At 50.4% G+C, this 14,352-nt stretch overlaps 1 protein-coding gene across 1 annotated transcript in view; it reads right to left on the minus strand.

Moving 5' to 3' along the window:
* LOC119953325 (glucagon-like peptide 2 receptor) overlaps positions 1–14,352 on the minus strand; it is a 78,383-nt gene that overhangs the window by 25,304 nt on the left and 38,727 nt on the right. Inside the window, exons 7-10 of the mRNA XM_038777486.1 lie at positions 13,488–13,647; positions 9,779–9,839; positions 4,552–4,621; positions 507–595 (exon numbers count right to left, since the gene is read on the minus strand). Coding sequence (XP_038633414.1) covers positions 507–595; positions 4,552–4,621; positions 9,779–9,839; positions 13,488–13,647 — 380 coding nt within the window. The remainder of the gene's footprint in view (positions 1–506; positions 596–4,551; positions 4,622–9,778; positions 9,840–13,487; positions 13,648–14,352) is intronic.

Raw genomic sequence — 14,352 nt, forward strand, 5'->3', positions numbered from 1 at the left:
TCTGCTGTGTTGCCCTTAAAGAGACATTCACCACACACACCCACCCCTAATTTAACAGAATTCTGACACCCATAGATGAAGGAGGAGCACAAAGCCATGATATGGACAGTAACTGCAGCCTGACATAACCTAGTGAAATTTAGCATCTCTGAGTGGCAAACAGAGAGGAACTTTGAGGTTCCTTTTATTGTGTCTGTGATGTTGGTACAGCACAGTTTTCATTTTAAAGATGTTAGATAAGTTGGCTAGGTGGCTGGCACATAGTTTAGACAATGCCCACAGTAAAGTCTCAATTCCTGTTCCGGCTGAGGTAGACTTGGAACCTGCCTCCTCTCTCTGCCCCATTCTTGATGCAGAGTGGAGCCCCTCAAGCTATATAACCACTAGTTTCTGCCTAATAGGGAGACACGCCTGTGGACCTTCATGGATCATGGCTAATTACCTACTTACCTATTATAAAGGCAGTAAGCCACATATACTCCTTTCATTGAAATGAAGTTGCATACCTGTACTTGTAATCACTGAATCGCATTTGTTGGGCTTTCAATTTGGAAAGCAACATTTTCAAAATTTTTATGAAGATGTAGAAATTCATCTGCGGAAAGAGGAAACCACTCATCAGAATAAGATTATCTGCTCGTACCCACAATTACCATTATTACTTACCCATTTCTTCTGTAAATGAAGCAGCTACCATAAATAACTGTGCATGATAAGGGAATAATATTGGTTAGGATATCGAGAGAACTTGTTTTACTTTGTGTAGCAGCATAAAATTTTTAATATTCACCTGAAGCATTGGAACAGGCACGAGAGGCTGGATTCCCCAAAAATGGGGCTATGTCCCCATGCCAGCGTAAAAGTGCTGCCGTTTCACTCTTGACTTTCCTTCAAAAAGCCAAGAGCGATTCTCCTACCTGCAGGGGGCTGGCAGTGCCCCGGGGAGCTGCTAACAGATCTGGCTGAGGAAACTGCCCCCTAATGTCCGGTCGGGAGTCCGCGCATGCGCATGGCGGTGGCCTGCAGCGGCCGCTCCGTGCGACATGGTGGACTCGGAACGCGGAGCGGCATCCAAAATGTCGGCCCCTCCTGAGATGGCGCCCGCCCGTGGATCCGAGCTGCCTGATCGCCACCCCGGCTGCCCATGAGGCTCCCCCCGCTGCTCGATCCCCCCACCCCCCACCAGGGCGGGCGCGGACTGAGTTTGCAGCCGCCACCCGATGTTCCCGACAGGCAATACTTGGTTAGAACGTCCCAAACTCGGCCAGTTTTGTCCGGAGAATCGCTGTGGGGCCTCTGTCAATGGCCCCCCCCCCAGCCGCACCGCGTGATCCGCGCGCGAGTGACTCTCCGGGGACCGGAGAATCGCGGGAGCAGCGCCGGCCACGGTCCCCGTGTAAAAATGAATTCTCTGCCCCCACGCCGAACATAATTTTGGCGCGGGGCTGTGGGGAATCCAGCCCGTTATAACCATAAGGGTGGATGTACCAGAAACCTGCCTTACTTGAGAGTTGGGAGGAGGTTTGAGGCCACAGTATTTGACTCAAGGATGATGGTGAGCACTCCCAAGTCAAGTTGACACAACTATTATCAGGAAATAGTGCAAGTATTTTGAACTTTGTTGGCTTAGAAATCGCCAACAGTTTTTCTTTGACAATATCTACAGGTTGCCACAAATTTGAAAAATATGTACATCAACCACAATAAAGTGGCAGAGTCTTCTGAGGCAGACTACTGTCAATTGTGTGAGAGCATGTGTGCAGAGAGTGATGTGAAATCAGGTGGCAGCCAATATTTAGCTTTGGATTTTGAAAGAAAATTCCCTGGACTTTATCACGACAATACTTTCGCTGGACAATGACCGTGGAATAGTAGGTTTGGAATGATAATGAAGATTCAAACTTCAATTTAAAATTACTGTCAGCATTGTTCAGGTGAGGGAATATCAGATAGTGTGTACTTTTTTTAAATTTTAGGATACCCAATTCTTTTATTTTCCAATTAAGGGGCAATTTAGTGTGGCCAATCCACCTATCCTGCACAGGGACCCACGCAGACACGGAGAGAATGTGCAAACTCCACACGGACGTGACCTGGTGCCGGAATCGAACCCGGGTCCTCGGCGCCATGAGACAGCAGTGCTAACCATTGCGCCAAAGTGCTGCCCTGATCAGATAGTGAGAAAAATACGCCATTTACGTACTTCCAGGTGGAGACTTGCCAGTGGGTCAGCTCACTGCCCCTCCTGGTCAGAGGCTGTGTCACTAAGACTGGTTTATTGCAGGGGTTTTCTAAAAAGGGGGTCTGTGGCCCTCTAGATTACTGTCGCCAATTTCAAAAGGCCTGCTACACTACGTCATCACTGGGACAAAGTTCACTGACAGTTAGTGAAAAAATACTTAAACCCAATCAGCAAGTACTGAGCACAAACCTCCATCAACTGAAATATTCTCCATTAACCCTTCTCTTTAGTGCAGTTGATTGGCCAGTTTCCAGCATGTGGAGGAACTGTTCGCTAAATAGTTTGGCTGGAGTATATGCTAGTCAGCATATAGAGGCAGGTTTCAGTTAAGGTGCTTCTGGATAATGAGATTGTAATGAAAAACATGGGCCGCGATTCTCCGCCCCCCACGCCGGGTGGGAGAATAGAGGGAGGGCCTCCCGACATTTTTCACGCCCTCCCGCTATTCTCCCCCCCCCCCCCCCCATGCCCGACCCACGCCACGAATCGGTGCTCGCCGTTTTTTACGGCGAGCGGCGATTCTCCGAGGCCGATGGTCCGAGCGGCCGGGCCTTCACGCCCGTTTCAACACGGCAGCAAACACACCTGCTCGCTGCCGTCGTGAAACGGGTGCCAGATGCCCGTTTGGGGCATCTGGGGCCAGATTGGCACGGCAGTACCACGGCCGTGCCAAGGGGGGCATAGGCCCGTGATCGGTGCCCACCGATCGCGGGCCGTGCGTCCGTAACGGACGCACTCTTTTCCCTCCGCTGCCCCACAAGATCAAGCCGCCACGTCCTGCGGGGCAGCTGAAGAAAAAGACGGCAACTGCGCATGCGCGGGTTGGCGTTGTCCAACCTGCGCATGCGCGGCCGACGTCATTGGCCACGTCAGCCGGCGTGACGCTTGACGTGCGGCCTTGATGACCGTCGTCAAGGCTACGCCGCCGTGACGTGCGGGGCTGCGCTCCTAGCCCCGCCCGGGGGGGAGAATCGGCTTCGGAAGTGGGCGTGAAGGCTGCCATGGGTCACGGCCTGTCCCACGGCAGCCTTTACGATTCTCCGCATTTGCGGAGAATCTCGCCCATCGGGCGGAATTCTCCGCTCCCGCGATAAATCGGGAAGGCCGTTGTGAACTCGGCCAAATTTCATGACGGCCTCGGAGGCCGCTCCTCTCACCTTATTCACCCCCACCCGTGGGGCTAGGAGCGGCGCTCCGTAACTCTCGGCCGCCGGGCCTTGACGCTTGCGTCAAGGCGGCGTGCCGAGAATGACACGCCGACGGCGCCTATGTGACGTCAGCCGCACATGCGCAGGTTGGCCGGCTCCAACCCGCGCATGCGCGGCTGATGTCACGACGGCTGACAGCTCCAACCCGCGCATGCGCGGTTGCCGTCTTCCCCTCCGCTGCCCCGCAAGACGTGGCGGCTTGATCTTGCGGGCCGGCGGAGGAGAAAGAGTACGTCGCTTTGAGACGCCGGCCCGACGATCGGTGGGCACCGATCATGGGCCAGTCCCCTCCCGAGCACGGCCGTGGTGCTCACTCCCCTCTACGCCCCCCACAAGCTTCAAACGGCACTTTGGCACCCATGTTCACGACGGCAGCGACCAGGTGTGGTTGCCGCCGTCATGAACCGGTCGGGAACGGCAGGCCGCTCAGCCCATCCGGGCCAGAGAATCGCCGGTCGCCATGAAAAACGGCGAGCGCCGATTCTTCCGAGCGGGGGGGGGGGGGGGGGGGGGTGGGAGAATCGCGGGGGGCGCCAGGGGGGGCGTGTTGTGAGTCGCCGGCCCTCCCGCGATTCTCTCACCCGGCGTGGGGAGCGGAGAATTCCGCCCATGGACCGCCATTTGTGAATGAGAGGATTAAGATGCAGGGATTTCACACAGTTACAAAATAGCCAAGGATAGCTGATTAATTCAACATTGATTTAAACTGATTGGAGATCTGAAACTATTGCATTTGGTCCCTGACTCAAACACTCTTTCCTTCCCTTTCCCTCTTCCCTTTCCCTCCCTCACAATGTACTGAGGCTGAACCAACCCATTGGTAATGCTGCCTTTCTACTTCACATTTTAAATTAAAGTGGCTGGTTCCATTGTTATTTAAAGTTGAGCTTTGCAATAGTGTAAAAGCCCTGAGCACTTTGTCTTGCAAGAAATACATTTCAGCCTTGAAACATGAAGATATCTGGCAAAAATCTAATTTGAACTTGACAGTACGCGAGTGACACTACTCATCGAACAGAGCATGAAATAAAAGGATGATGATTAAACTGTTCACAAATGATTTCAATTGCATATATAACAGAAGAATTCCTCGGTACTCACTACAATTGCAAATATCACTGGTCCCCTGATGATCCACCAGATGCCCATGTGTCTGTTTCTTCCCCAGCACCTAATACATAAAAATATTGCCAGTAAATATAAGATTTATTTCTTCTTAAACATCTCTTTGCATGACAGGAATTCTACAGTTCAAATGGTGGTGAGCCCACCATTGTCTGGCCGTGGGATCTTCTTACCCTATCGCTGTCAATAAGATTACCAGCTCTATGCCCCCCCCCCCCTCCCAACCACCCCCCCCCCCCCCCCCCCCCCGACCACTGGGAAAGCTATGGCCAGGGTTTGCCATCAGCCTATTTCCAGTATTTTCTAATTTTAAGCGTGTGAACTACATCTCGTACCTCGTACTCAAGGTCAATGAACCTGTCATGGATCTCTCAGACCTCGGAGCACAGGTGCATCCACCTGGCACAATATATCAGCTTCAATATGGACCGAGCCCACCAGGCTGCCTGGGCAGCAGTGTTCGCCGCCATCACTGGGATGTCCCAGATTCAGGAAGTGATCAATGGGACACATGTGCCCCTACGAGCGTGAGGGGGTGGTCTTCGCGAACCGAAAGGGGTTCTACTCCCTGAACGTGCAGGTGGTGTGTGATCATGATATGCACATCATGTACGTCTGCGCTCGATACCCAGGCAGTGTGCACGATGCCTTCAACCTCGCACACTCGACGGTTCCTGACACCATTGAGGTGCACCCTCAGGTGAGGGGTAGGCCTTAGGGCAACTGGGGTTACCAACTGCAGTCATGGTTGATAATGCCTATCTGGAGGCCACAGACTGAAGCGGAGACACACGACAATAAAGTCCGTGCCGCGACCAGGTTTATGATCGAGTGGTGTAGCGGTGTCCTGAATATGTGGTTCAGATGCCTGGACGCTCTGGACAGGCCCTCCAGTATAGTGCTAGGAGAGTCTCCCACATCATGGTGGCCTGCTGCGTCCTCTACAACATCGTGCAGCAGAGGGGCGATTTTCTGGAAGAGATGAACGCCAGACTTCGTCTGACGAGAAGGATGTGATGGAGGGCCAGAATGGGCAGGGCATGGGGCCTGGTGAAGCACAGGAGGCCTCATAACTAGTGTGCCAGGGCCGCCCCAAACAGGATGCTCCAATCGCCTCCAGGTTCACCGACTAGGAGGCCTGATCGACGGTGGCACAATCAACCTGTCCCACCCCTACAACCCCCCCCCCCCCCCCCCCCCCCCCCCCCGGCCCCCAGCCAACTACCCCTCCCCATGGCTATCCTCCATGCCCCAACACCACCCCACTGCCCCCCGCACCTGTAACCCCCTGCATGATACCTATCTGCCTCACTATAGGGTGCGGGTCGGTTTGGCAGTAACTGAGTCTGATCCAGGGAATGATGGATGATGATGACCTGCTCTGCGATGAGCTCTGGTGCTCTGCATCATTTGCAAATCTGATACCTGCCCAAGTTAGCACTATCCACCATTCACCTGGATGATCCTTGCATGCCGGCTGGCCATTTCTTCACATGTTCCCATAAACACTTGGGGTGGCGGAGGTCGGATGTGGTGGAGAGGAATGGAAGTAGGGCCGGGTAGCAGGGTGATGAGCGGTGGCTGACCTCAGGGCTGGTGCTCACCTCCAATGGCCACACATCTCCCCCCACACCGTCGCACAGATCTCCGCACCCCCCGCCTCCACCCCGTCGCACATCACCCCTCATCCCCAGTGTTTCCTCGACAGCTAACCCAGCCCGGCCCAGCTCATCCCCCACACCCTCCTGACAGAGCACCAAGGCAGGTTGAAACGTTTGTGAACAGGTGTTTATTGTGAACAGGTGAACATGTTTCCACATGTTTGTGGCCTAGCCCCTGACATTGTGTGCTGCACCAATGCCAACTTAGTTGGTGTCTACCTTTCTGGCCTTACGGGCCAAAATGCTAGGTCTGATGGATTCCCAGATGGTACAGGAGGAGTGGAGGCGGCTGCTGCGATTCCCGTCCTGTGACCTGGGTCCCCTTTGGCGCCTGTCCTCTGGAGCAGCCAGGCCTGAATGGGCCCATCAGTCTCTCAAGTGTTCCAGGTGGCGTGGCACTGCCCTGTTTTGCCCACTGCCCATCAGATGTGCCAGAGACCGGAAGGGGGCGGGGGGGGGGGGGGGGGGGGAGTCCTAGGTACAGTGGTGTTCCAGAACATTCCCTGCAGAGGTCACCGGCACGGGTTTCATCACTTCCTCCTCCCCTGGGCTACTCCTTTGGACGGGGTGTGGCCAGAGGGAGCTCCAGAGATTCCCGGCCACCTGGCACTGCCAATCATGGAGGGCCACTCGCGATCAGACAAGGGTCTCAATTCCTGTGGCCATGGAGCACAGAAACTGGGCTACCTCTGGGACGGTGCCACGTCCCTTTGTGGATCCATGACCTGCTTTGACTGGGGCCAAGCTCTGAAGCGTTGCTGCAATGTCCAGGTGATGCTGGTACCTAGCTGCATATGATAGGGCAGCGCTGTCCTGTGCCTCAGCCACCTGAGCCTTGGACATCCTGATTCGCGGCCAGGATCTTTACCCCCAAGGCCTCCACTGTGTAAGCCGTATTGGCCTGGGTGGCACGTATGGTCATCACCACCTCCTACCCCTGCAGGCGGTTGGACTTCTCCAACTGCATCTATAAGTGCTGAGTGGTTGGTGATTCATGTAGTCCCTGGCTCTGTGTCTGCAGAGCCAGCATTGATGGCACTTCCCTTTACAGAAGCCCGAGACCCTTCTGGACGGCAGCTAATCACTGGAACTGGGCCGCCCTCAAACTGTCTATCCATTTGGAGGTTCTAACCTCAACATGATGCCCTGGTGCATGTATACACCAGATAGTGTCCTAGGTGCCTCTTCACCAATACGCCCAACCGAGGTGAGTGTCTCTGGGACAATGGAGGGTGTTGGAGACAGCTGTGACGGCAAGTCCATTTCATCGCTGGACTGGTACTCCGGGGTGTCGCGGGCAGGTGTTTGCGGACTGACGTCGCTGCTCGGTGCCGCCTCATCACTGGCCATATCCTGGGGTTGTGACCGGGGGGTGGGGAACACAAAAAGGACCCGTCATGTCACTAGTTGATCATGCAAAACACAGAAAATGCACTGAAAGGCATTCAGACATGGGCAGCACAGAGGATGGGCAGCTGGTGGCCTTTGTGAACAGGGCAACCGGCCATGGCAGGCAGTATGAGTGCAAGCAGACTGCTGGCGGGTGGGGTCTGGTCGTCCTCCAGGTGGGTGGGAGGAGGGAGAGGTATCCGTGTGTGGGACGGGGGTAGGTGCCAGGGACATGGTGCCGGTTACTCACCTGGCTGCCCTGAGGAGGTCATGTAGTATTTTCCGGCACTGCTGACTGGTCCTGATGGTGGGGTCCATGGCGCTCACAGCCTTTTTCCACCCGCATTCAGGCCCAGTGTACAGCGATGGGTGGCAACCTCCTTCCTTCCCACTCTGGGGTACAGGGTATCCAGCCTCTCCTCCATGGCATTTAGCAGGGTCTCGATCACCACATCACAGAAACGGGGTGCCGCTCTTCGGGTTGCCATCTTGTTGGCTGAATGAGTGTGGGTGGGGAGTGGGGTGCTTATATGCGGCTGCAGCTTGTCAGCCTCCCGAGTGCCAATTCCGACCCCAGCGAATCGGCATCGTTTTTCATTGGAATTGCTCTAGTTCCACGTGGCACTGGTGCTAGCCCATTAACGAATCCTGAATTGCTCTGGGATGGTGCCGCTTCTGTGGCCATAGAACACCACCGATTCAGTCCCAGCATCAGCACTTAGGGCGCGATTCTCCGCCACCCACGCCTGGTGGGAGAATAGTGGGAGGGCCTTCCGACATTTTTCACGCCCTCCCGCTATTCTCCCCCCCCCCCAACGCACGACCCACGCCACGAATCGGCACTCGCCGTTTTTTACGACGAGCGGCGATTCTCCGAGGCTGATGGGCCGAGCGGCCAGGCCTTCACGCCTGTTTGAACACGGCAGCAACCACACCTGGTCGCTGCATTCGTGAAACGGGTGCCGGATACCCGTTTGGGGCATCCAGGGGCCCGATTGGGACGGGAGCACCGCGACTGTGCTCTGGAGGGGACAGGCCCGCGATCGGTGCCCACCGATCGTCGGGCCTGCGTCCAAAACGGACGCACTCTTTCCCCTCCGCCGCCCGGCAAGATCAAGCTACCACGTCTTGCAGGGCGGCTGAGGGAAAAGACGGCAACCGCGCATGTGTCATCGGCCGCGTCAGCCAGTGTGACGCTTGCCGTGCGGCCTTGACGACCGTCGTCAAGGCCGCGTCAGCCGCCGTGACGCACGGGGCCACACACCTAGCCCCGCCCGGGGGGTTGAATTGCGGAGAATCTCGCCCTTAGTCTCTGAAATTGAGGATCCAGCCCCTCATGTTTGCCTTATGCCAACTTGACTGTCCCCTGGTATCAGGCATGGGCATCATCCCACAATGTATCTTCCCGCTGTCACTGTGATCATGATGCACCTAGAAACTGTCTCGATGATGTCGTTCTCCTGGACGAGATCAGCAACTTCATTCAAAAGACATTAGTTAACTCTCTTGCACTGCAACCTAGCAATGGTGACAGGCCAGAATGTGAATATAACCGTGCTCTCCAACACATCTGTCATTTCTTAAATCAAGTACAATTAAGGACTAAAATTCACAGCATAAAGTATCACCGAGGTTGGGTAGAGTGGAAGGTTATGATTGGGCATGGTTGGTATGTTTGGGCAATGCCAAACTTGAATTCCAAAGTCTTAACATTGTAGTAGGAACAGAAGTCTAGCTAAGATATAGAGGTCAGGAAGATAAGAGGAAGATTGTGCAATGAATCTTTGATTTCAACAGGGTAAGGGTATCGTGAAAAGGAAAGAACAATGAAACAAGCCATGTTCAGTTAGATATAAATAGTAAGTAGGAAAAGTAAATAGTCAGCAGGAAAAAAAGGAAGGACAATTAGCGAAGGAATATTTATAGCATTAAGAGGGACAACAGCTTTTGAGATGAAGTGAGAGAAGAAGAGGGCCGAAAGTTTTGACGTGAGAGAAGGGTCATTAATCAGATTAGAATCTTTTCTTGAGTTCCATTCAAGTGTCTGAAAGAAAGTTAAAAGATTGAGTGTGTTACAAGGATGTGAAACAAGACACTTGTTCAATTATTCACCATGTCTTAAAGGAACATATATGGTTTTTAATAAATCTTACCATTCATTCTCATAGATAATCTTTGATACTGTCCAAGGTATAACGAAGAATAGTGGGCACACTGAAAGAGAAAGAAGTTAATTTTTGTGTTGGATCAAGACTTGCTGAAGAAAGACATGATCCAAAGATTTCTTGGTCTCAGTGTGGAGGTTCATGCAGCCCGGTAACCGTGGCAATTTTACTCAGTTGGTACTTTTAAGGTTTCTTTCTTGAGACTGGAGAGTCCAAAAGAAAAACGTTCAAGGAAAACTAGAAATTCCAGCCCCAGGGAGTAGAGTTGCAGAAATCATTCCCCTAAGGGATTCAGCAGCTCCAGGTCATCACTCCAACATATTGTGGAGCTCACATCTGTGCTGTACATCTGGAAGCAAGTGAACCTCACCACCACCACCCTCCCCCACCCCCTCCCCTCTCCACCCTGCTCCCCTCCCTGCAACTGGGATTTGTTACAGAACTGTGGGGCAGTCAAAATGGCAGCTAGAAGTCCTCTCCTGCTCCACCTGAATGGGTTGATGGAGTTTTCTGCCTTGTCTTTCTAATTCTTCCGATATTTTGTGGAAATAGGGAATATCGGTTGAAGATCCTTCGATATATTAGTATTCAAAGACATCCCAATCTCCAGAATGAATTATATAATTGAAAAATACGCCAATTCTTCTCATTCTACATAATATTGGCAGATGTCCTCCTATCATTGCCCATAAGTCAATAGATGCACCGGTAATTTTTTTCCTTCTTAGGCCCATACGGAATACTACAGAAATCTCAACACATGGCACGATAGGAATTCAAAAACAACCTGTATTTCTATTGCAGCATTAATGCCAGAAACTGCCCCAAGGATCTACACAGAAATACAATCAGATGAAAAGTGATACTGGAACAAAGTAGGAGATGTTAGGAGGGATGATTAAAAGCTTACAGGAGAGAAGGAGGTGCAAAGATTTTTTGCAAAGCGTGGGGAACAAATGGCTGAAGGCCAGTGGGGAAAGGAGTGCAGGCACACAGAGGTCAGAGTTGTAGGATTGATGATGTCAGAGCTGGCAGGTTACAGAATACGGCAGGGAAATGCCATGAATAGAGTTAAACACAAAAATATGAGTTTTAAATTGTGGTGATTATCATCCTTTATGGATAAATCCTCAATCAGGAGTGGAGTATAAGGATCTGTCATAGAAACGATTAATGTTGGACTGAGTACAGTACTGTCCACATAGTGGAATAGCTCAAAACCTCGCCGAGAATGCAGGAGAAAATTAAAATCCTGGAAAACTGAAGGAAAAATCAAAGAAGCTTAAGAAGCAGAAGTGCAGGAAGAAATCACCCTTGAAAAGCTCCATTGAAAGCCTTGGAAGCTGAAGGTAGAAATTAAATTCCTCACTTCAGTAAAAGACTCAATTCATTACAGACAGCAGAGCGACAGACAAACTGGAATAATTTTCTCTCACTACCTATGAGCAGAACATCGTTTTGAATTGTTTTTGGTGTGTTTTCCCAATCCCTCATTTATCATTATCCAATTTATCAATAATCCACAGCAAACCTGATTAATTCAAAAGCTTAGTTTCACTTCAAATTCAAAAACCCCGGAGAAGCAGTGTTCCCAATGTCCCACTCCAAACACACACAGTTAAGACGGAGGGGGGGGGGGGGGGGGGGGGGGGATAAAAAGGGGTTTTACAGTACAAGAACCACAGGAATGAATGTGATTTTTCAGAGTCTTTTGAGAGGAGTTTGAGTTCAGCTGGCTGAAGACTGGAGTTGTAGTATCCTCTTTTCAGCTGGTGCTGTCTGCAAGGTGAAGTAGGTGTACAGAGACTGGGTCAGTTCTACAGGGGATTGTATAAGATCTTCCAATAGAGACAGGCTTTGAGGTATAGGTTGTGCTTCTGCCTTGAGGGGCCGGTTTCTTTCTGGATCACTAGTTGGATGTTAAATTAGCAGACTGTCTAATTCTCAGTTCTCAAAGGCATATAGGGATTTTAAAATGATCAATTGAGTTATGTGTCCTTCCTTCTCCACAGTGGCTTCAAAAATAGATGTCAGGAATTTGCTTTGAGTTCAGGATAGATAAGGAACCAGTCATCAATTGTTGAAAGAGAAACACCTATGTTGTGCATCTGCTGTTTAGGAAGTCATTGTCCAGACAGATCCACTGACTCTACTAGCAAGGTGAGCTTATCAGATGCAAATGACATCTCCTTTGAAATGGACTTGGCCAGTCCCAGGTATGGTAAGAGTCTGTTAGCAACTTTGTTGGCATAATGAATTCTGATGTGCAAGTCTCCTGGTCATTTGTGATCACAACGGGTCTGTACAACGAAGTGTGAGATTCCTAAAGCTGAGCAAATAATTATTATGATCTTGTACCGTTTGGGGGTAAGCTCCCAGACAAAGGGGCGATCCTGTGGTCATGTGACTTGTTGCAACCTTTTTGGGGGTGCTTCAGCATAAAGTCCATTTTTTGAAGTGAGACCAATAATATTTTGTGGCTGTTTATGGGAGCTTGCAGTATGTAAATTAGTTACCATATTTCCCTACATCAGTGATTACATTTTCCTAACATAGATAATTGGCTGTAACATGTTTGGGATGTCCTGAGGTCATAACTCAATTCTTTATCTTGTGTTTTATCAACATACCTTTTGATTGTTCCTCTGTCCCTGAAGAAACATAATTTGTTTTTGTGATGTTGGTTGAGAGTAAATATTGGTCAGGGCACTGAGGAGAACTCACCTGCTCATCTTCAAAATAGTTCCACTGGATCTATTGTGTTTGTTACTGGGGTCCTCACCTGTGAGAGGGCTGGTTTAGTACACTGGGCTAAATCACTGGCTTTTAAAGCAGACCAAGGCAGGCCAGCAGCACGGTTCATTTCACGTACAAGCCTCCCCGAACAGGCGCCGGAATGTGGCGACTAGAGGCTTTTCACAGTAACTTCATTGAAACCTACTCGTGACAATAATTGATTTTCATTTCATATGGCATTTCTAAAACTTCAGCATTTACTCGGTGCTGCAGTGCGCGCCGAGTTTATACTCTCCAGTCCTTGGAGTGGGACTTCGCACATGCAATCGCCTGACCCAGAGAGTTACCACTTATTGTAGGGTTCTGTTCACAATTCAATAGGTCTGAAGAAGACTTCATATTCATACATGGATTTTCCACCGAAGGCAACTCCCCGCGGCGGGTTCCCCGGTGACAAGACAGGTGCGACACACAAAATGTCGCCAGGACAGGAAGCTGCCTTTGTTGCTGCAAAATACACCACAGGAGGGTACTGAAAAATCCGGCTCTAAGTCTTTATTGATAATTATCTTCAAATATACAATAAAAGGTTGCAATCTAGGAGCTGCCTCCATACTTGCTGGAACACACATCTCTGACCAACACTAGATTGACTCTGGGTGTGTGTCATGTGTTCCCTCACAGCACTGTGTGGGCGGTATTCTATTCAGTCTCCCATTTTCCTACACTAAACCACTGAGCCAAGGTGAACACTTGCCATTCCTCTTTGAGAAGCATTTGTGTACCTCTAAATTCCCCCATTATCGAGAAATTAGACTTGTGAAAAGAAGGGCTTGGGACTGGAGTCAATTGCCTCAGCCTGAAAACCCAAGAGTGGCAAATAATACACAGGGGCACCGCTGAAAACAAATACATTATTTTTTAAAACAGTTGTTACACTTCAGTTATGGACTTCACTTACCCCATCCTATCAGGATGTATTGTTTTAACAGTCTTCTCTCTGAAAGGACAGCCAGAACTATCATTTTATGAAGATAAATTCCTTCTACCAAAAGCCAGAAGAAGTTGGCTCCAACAAAATAATGCATGAAAAACTGGGCCACTTTACATCCATTTGAAACCTGGAAGAGAGAAAGTGTAAACTTTGCTAGCAACTATCATTGAGATTATAAAATAGATGAAACATTCAGGACTGACATCGTGATGTTCCAGTACTGGCTAGTTTTATTCCTGAGGGAACTACCAGCTCAGATGTTAGCAATTGAGTGCACTCATTAACCAGAAACTCATTAATTGTGCTGCCATGTTGATATGGGCTTGCCATACTGCAGCAGAATTATAACAATGCAGAAAATGCAATTTTTGCTTTGCGTTAATAAATCTGAGTGATGGGGTCAAGCCCAAAGTGAACCTTTAAAAAGAGGGAAAAATGGTTTGGTAACTCCAGTTGTCAGATTTAAAATCCCTGAGATTAAGAACTTGTCTTCTAAGTATGACAAGCACGCTGCAGGACTCCAACCATAACATTTCCCCTTCAGTGTTATTTTTGATAAATATGTTCCCAAAGAATAAAACATTTCTTTAAACAATTAATGTTAAAGGACTGAACCTTTATAGCCTGATTGTCTCAGTGTCACAGCAGGCACTGTGAGTGTGGCCGCGATCCAGAGACATCGTTGCACCCGGCGCAGATGCAGGTACAACGGGTGAATCGCACGCAAGCCCCAAATTGATGCTAATTCCAGGGGGGTCCTATGTTCCTCCGCGCCGGGCCCTTGTAGGCCTCCACCATGTTGCCCGCGGGCCGGCTGTGGCGCGAATGGGCG

The sequence above is a fragment of the Scyliorhinus canicula genome, chromosome 18, assembly GCF_902713615.1.
Source record: "Scyliorhinus canicula chromosome 18, sScyCan1.1, whole genome shotgun sequence".
In the NCBI taxonomy this organism is placed as follows: domain Eukaryota; kingdom Metazoa; phylum Chordata; class Chondrichthyes; order Carcharhiniformes; family Scyliorhinidae; genus Scyliorhinus; species Scyliorhinus canicula.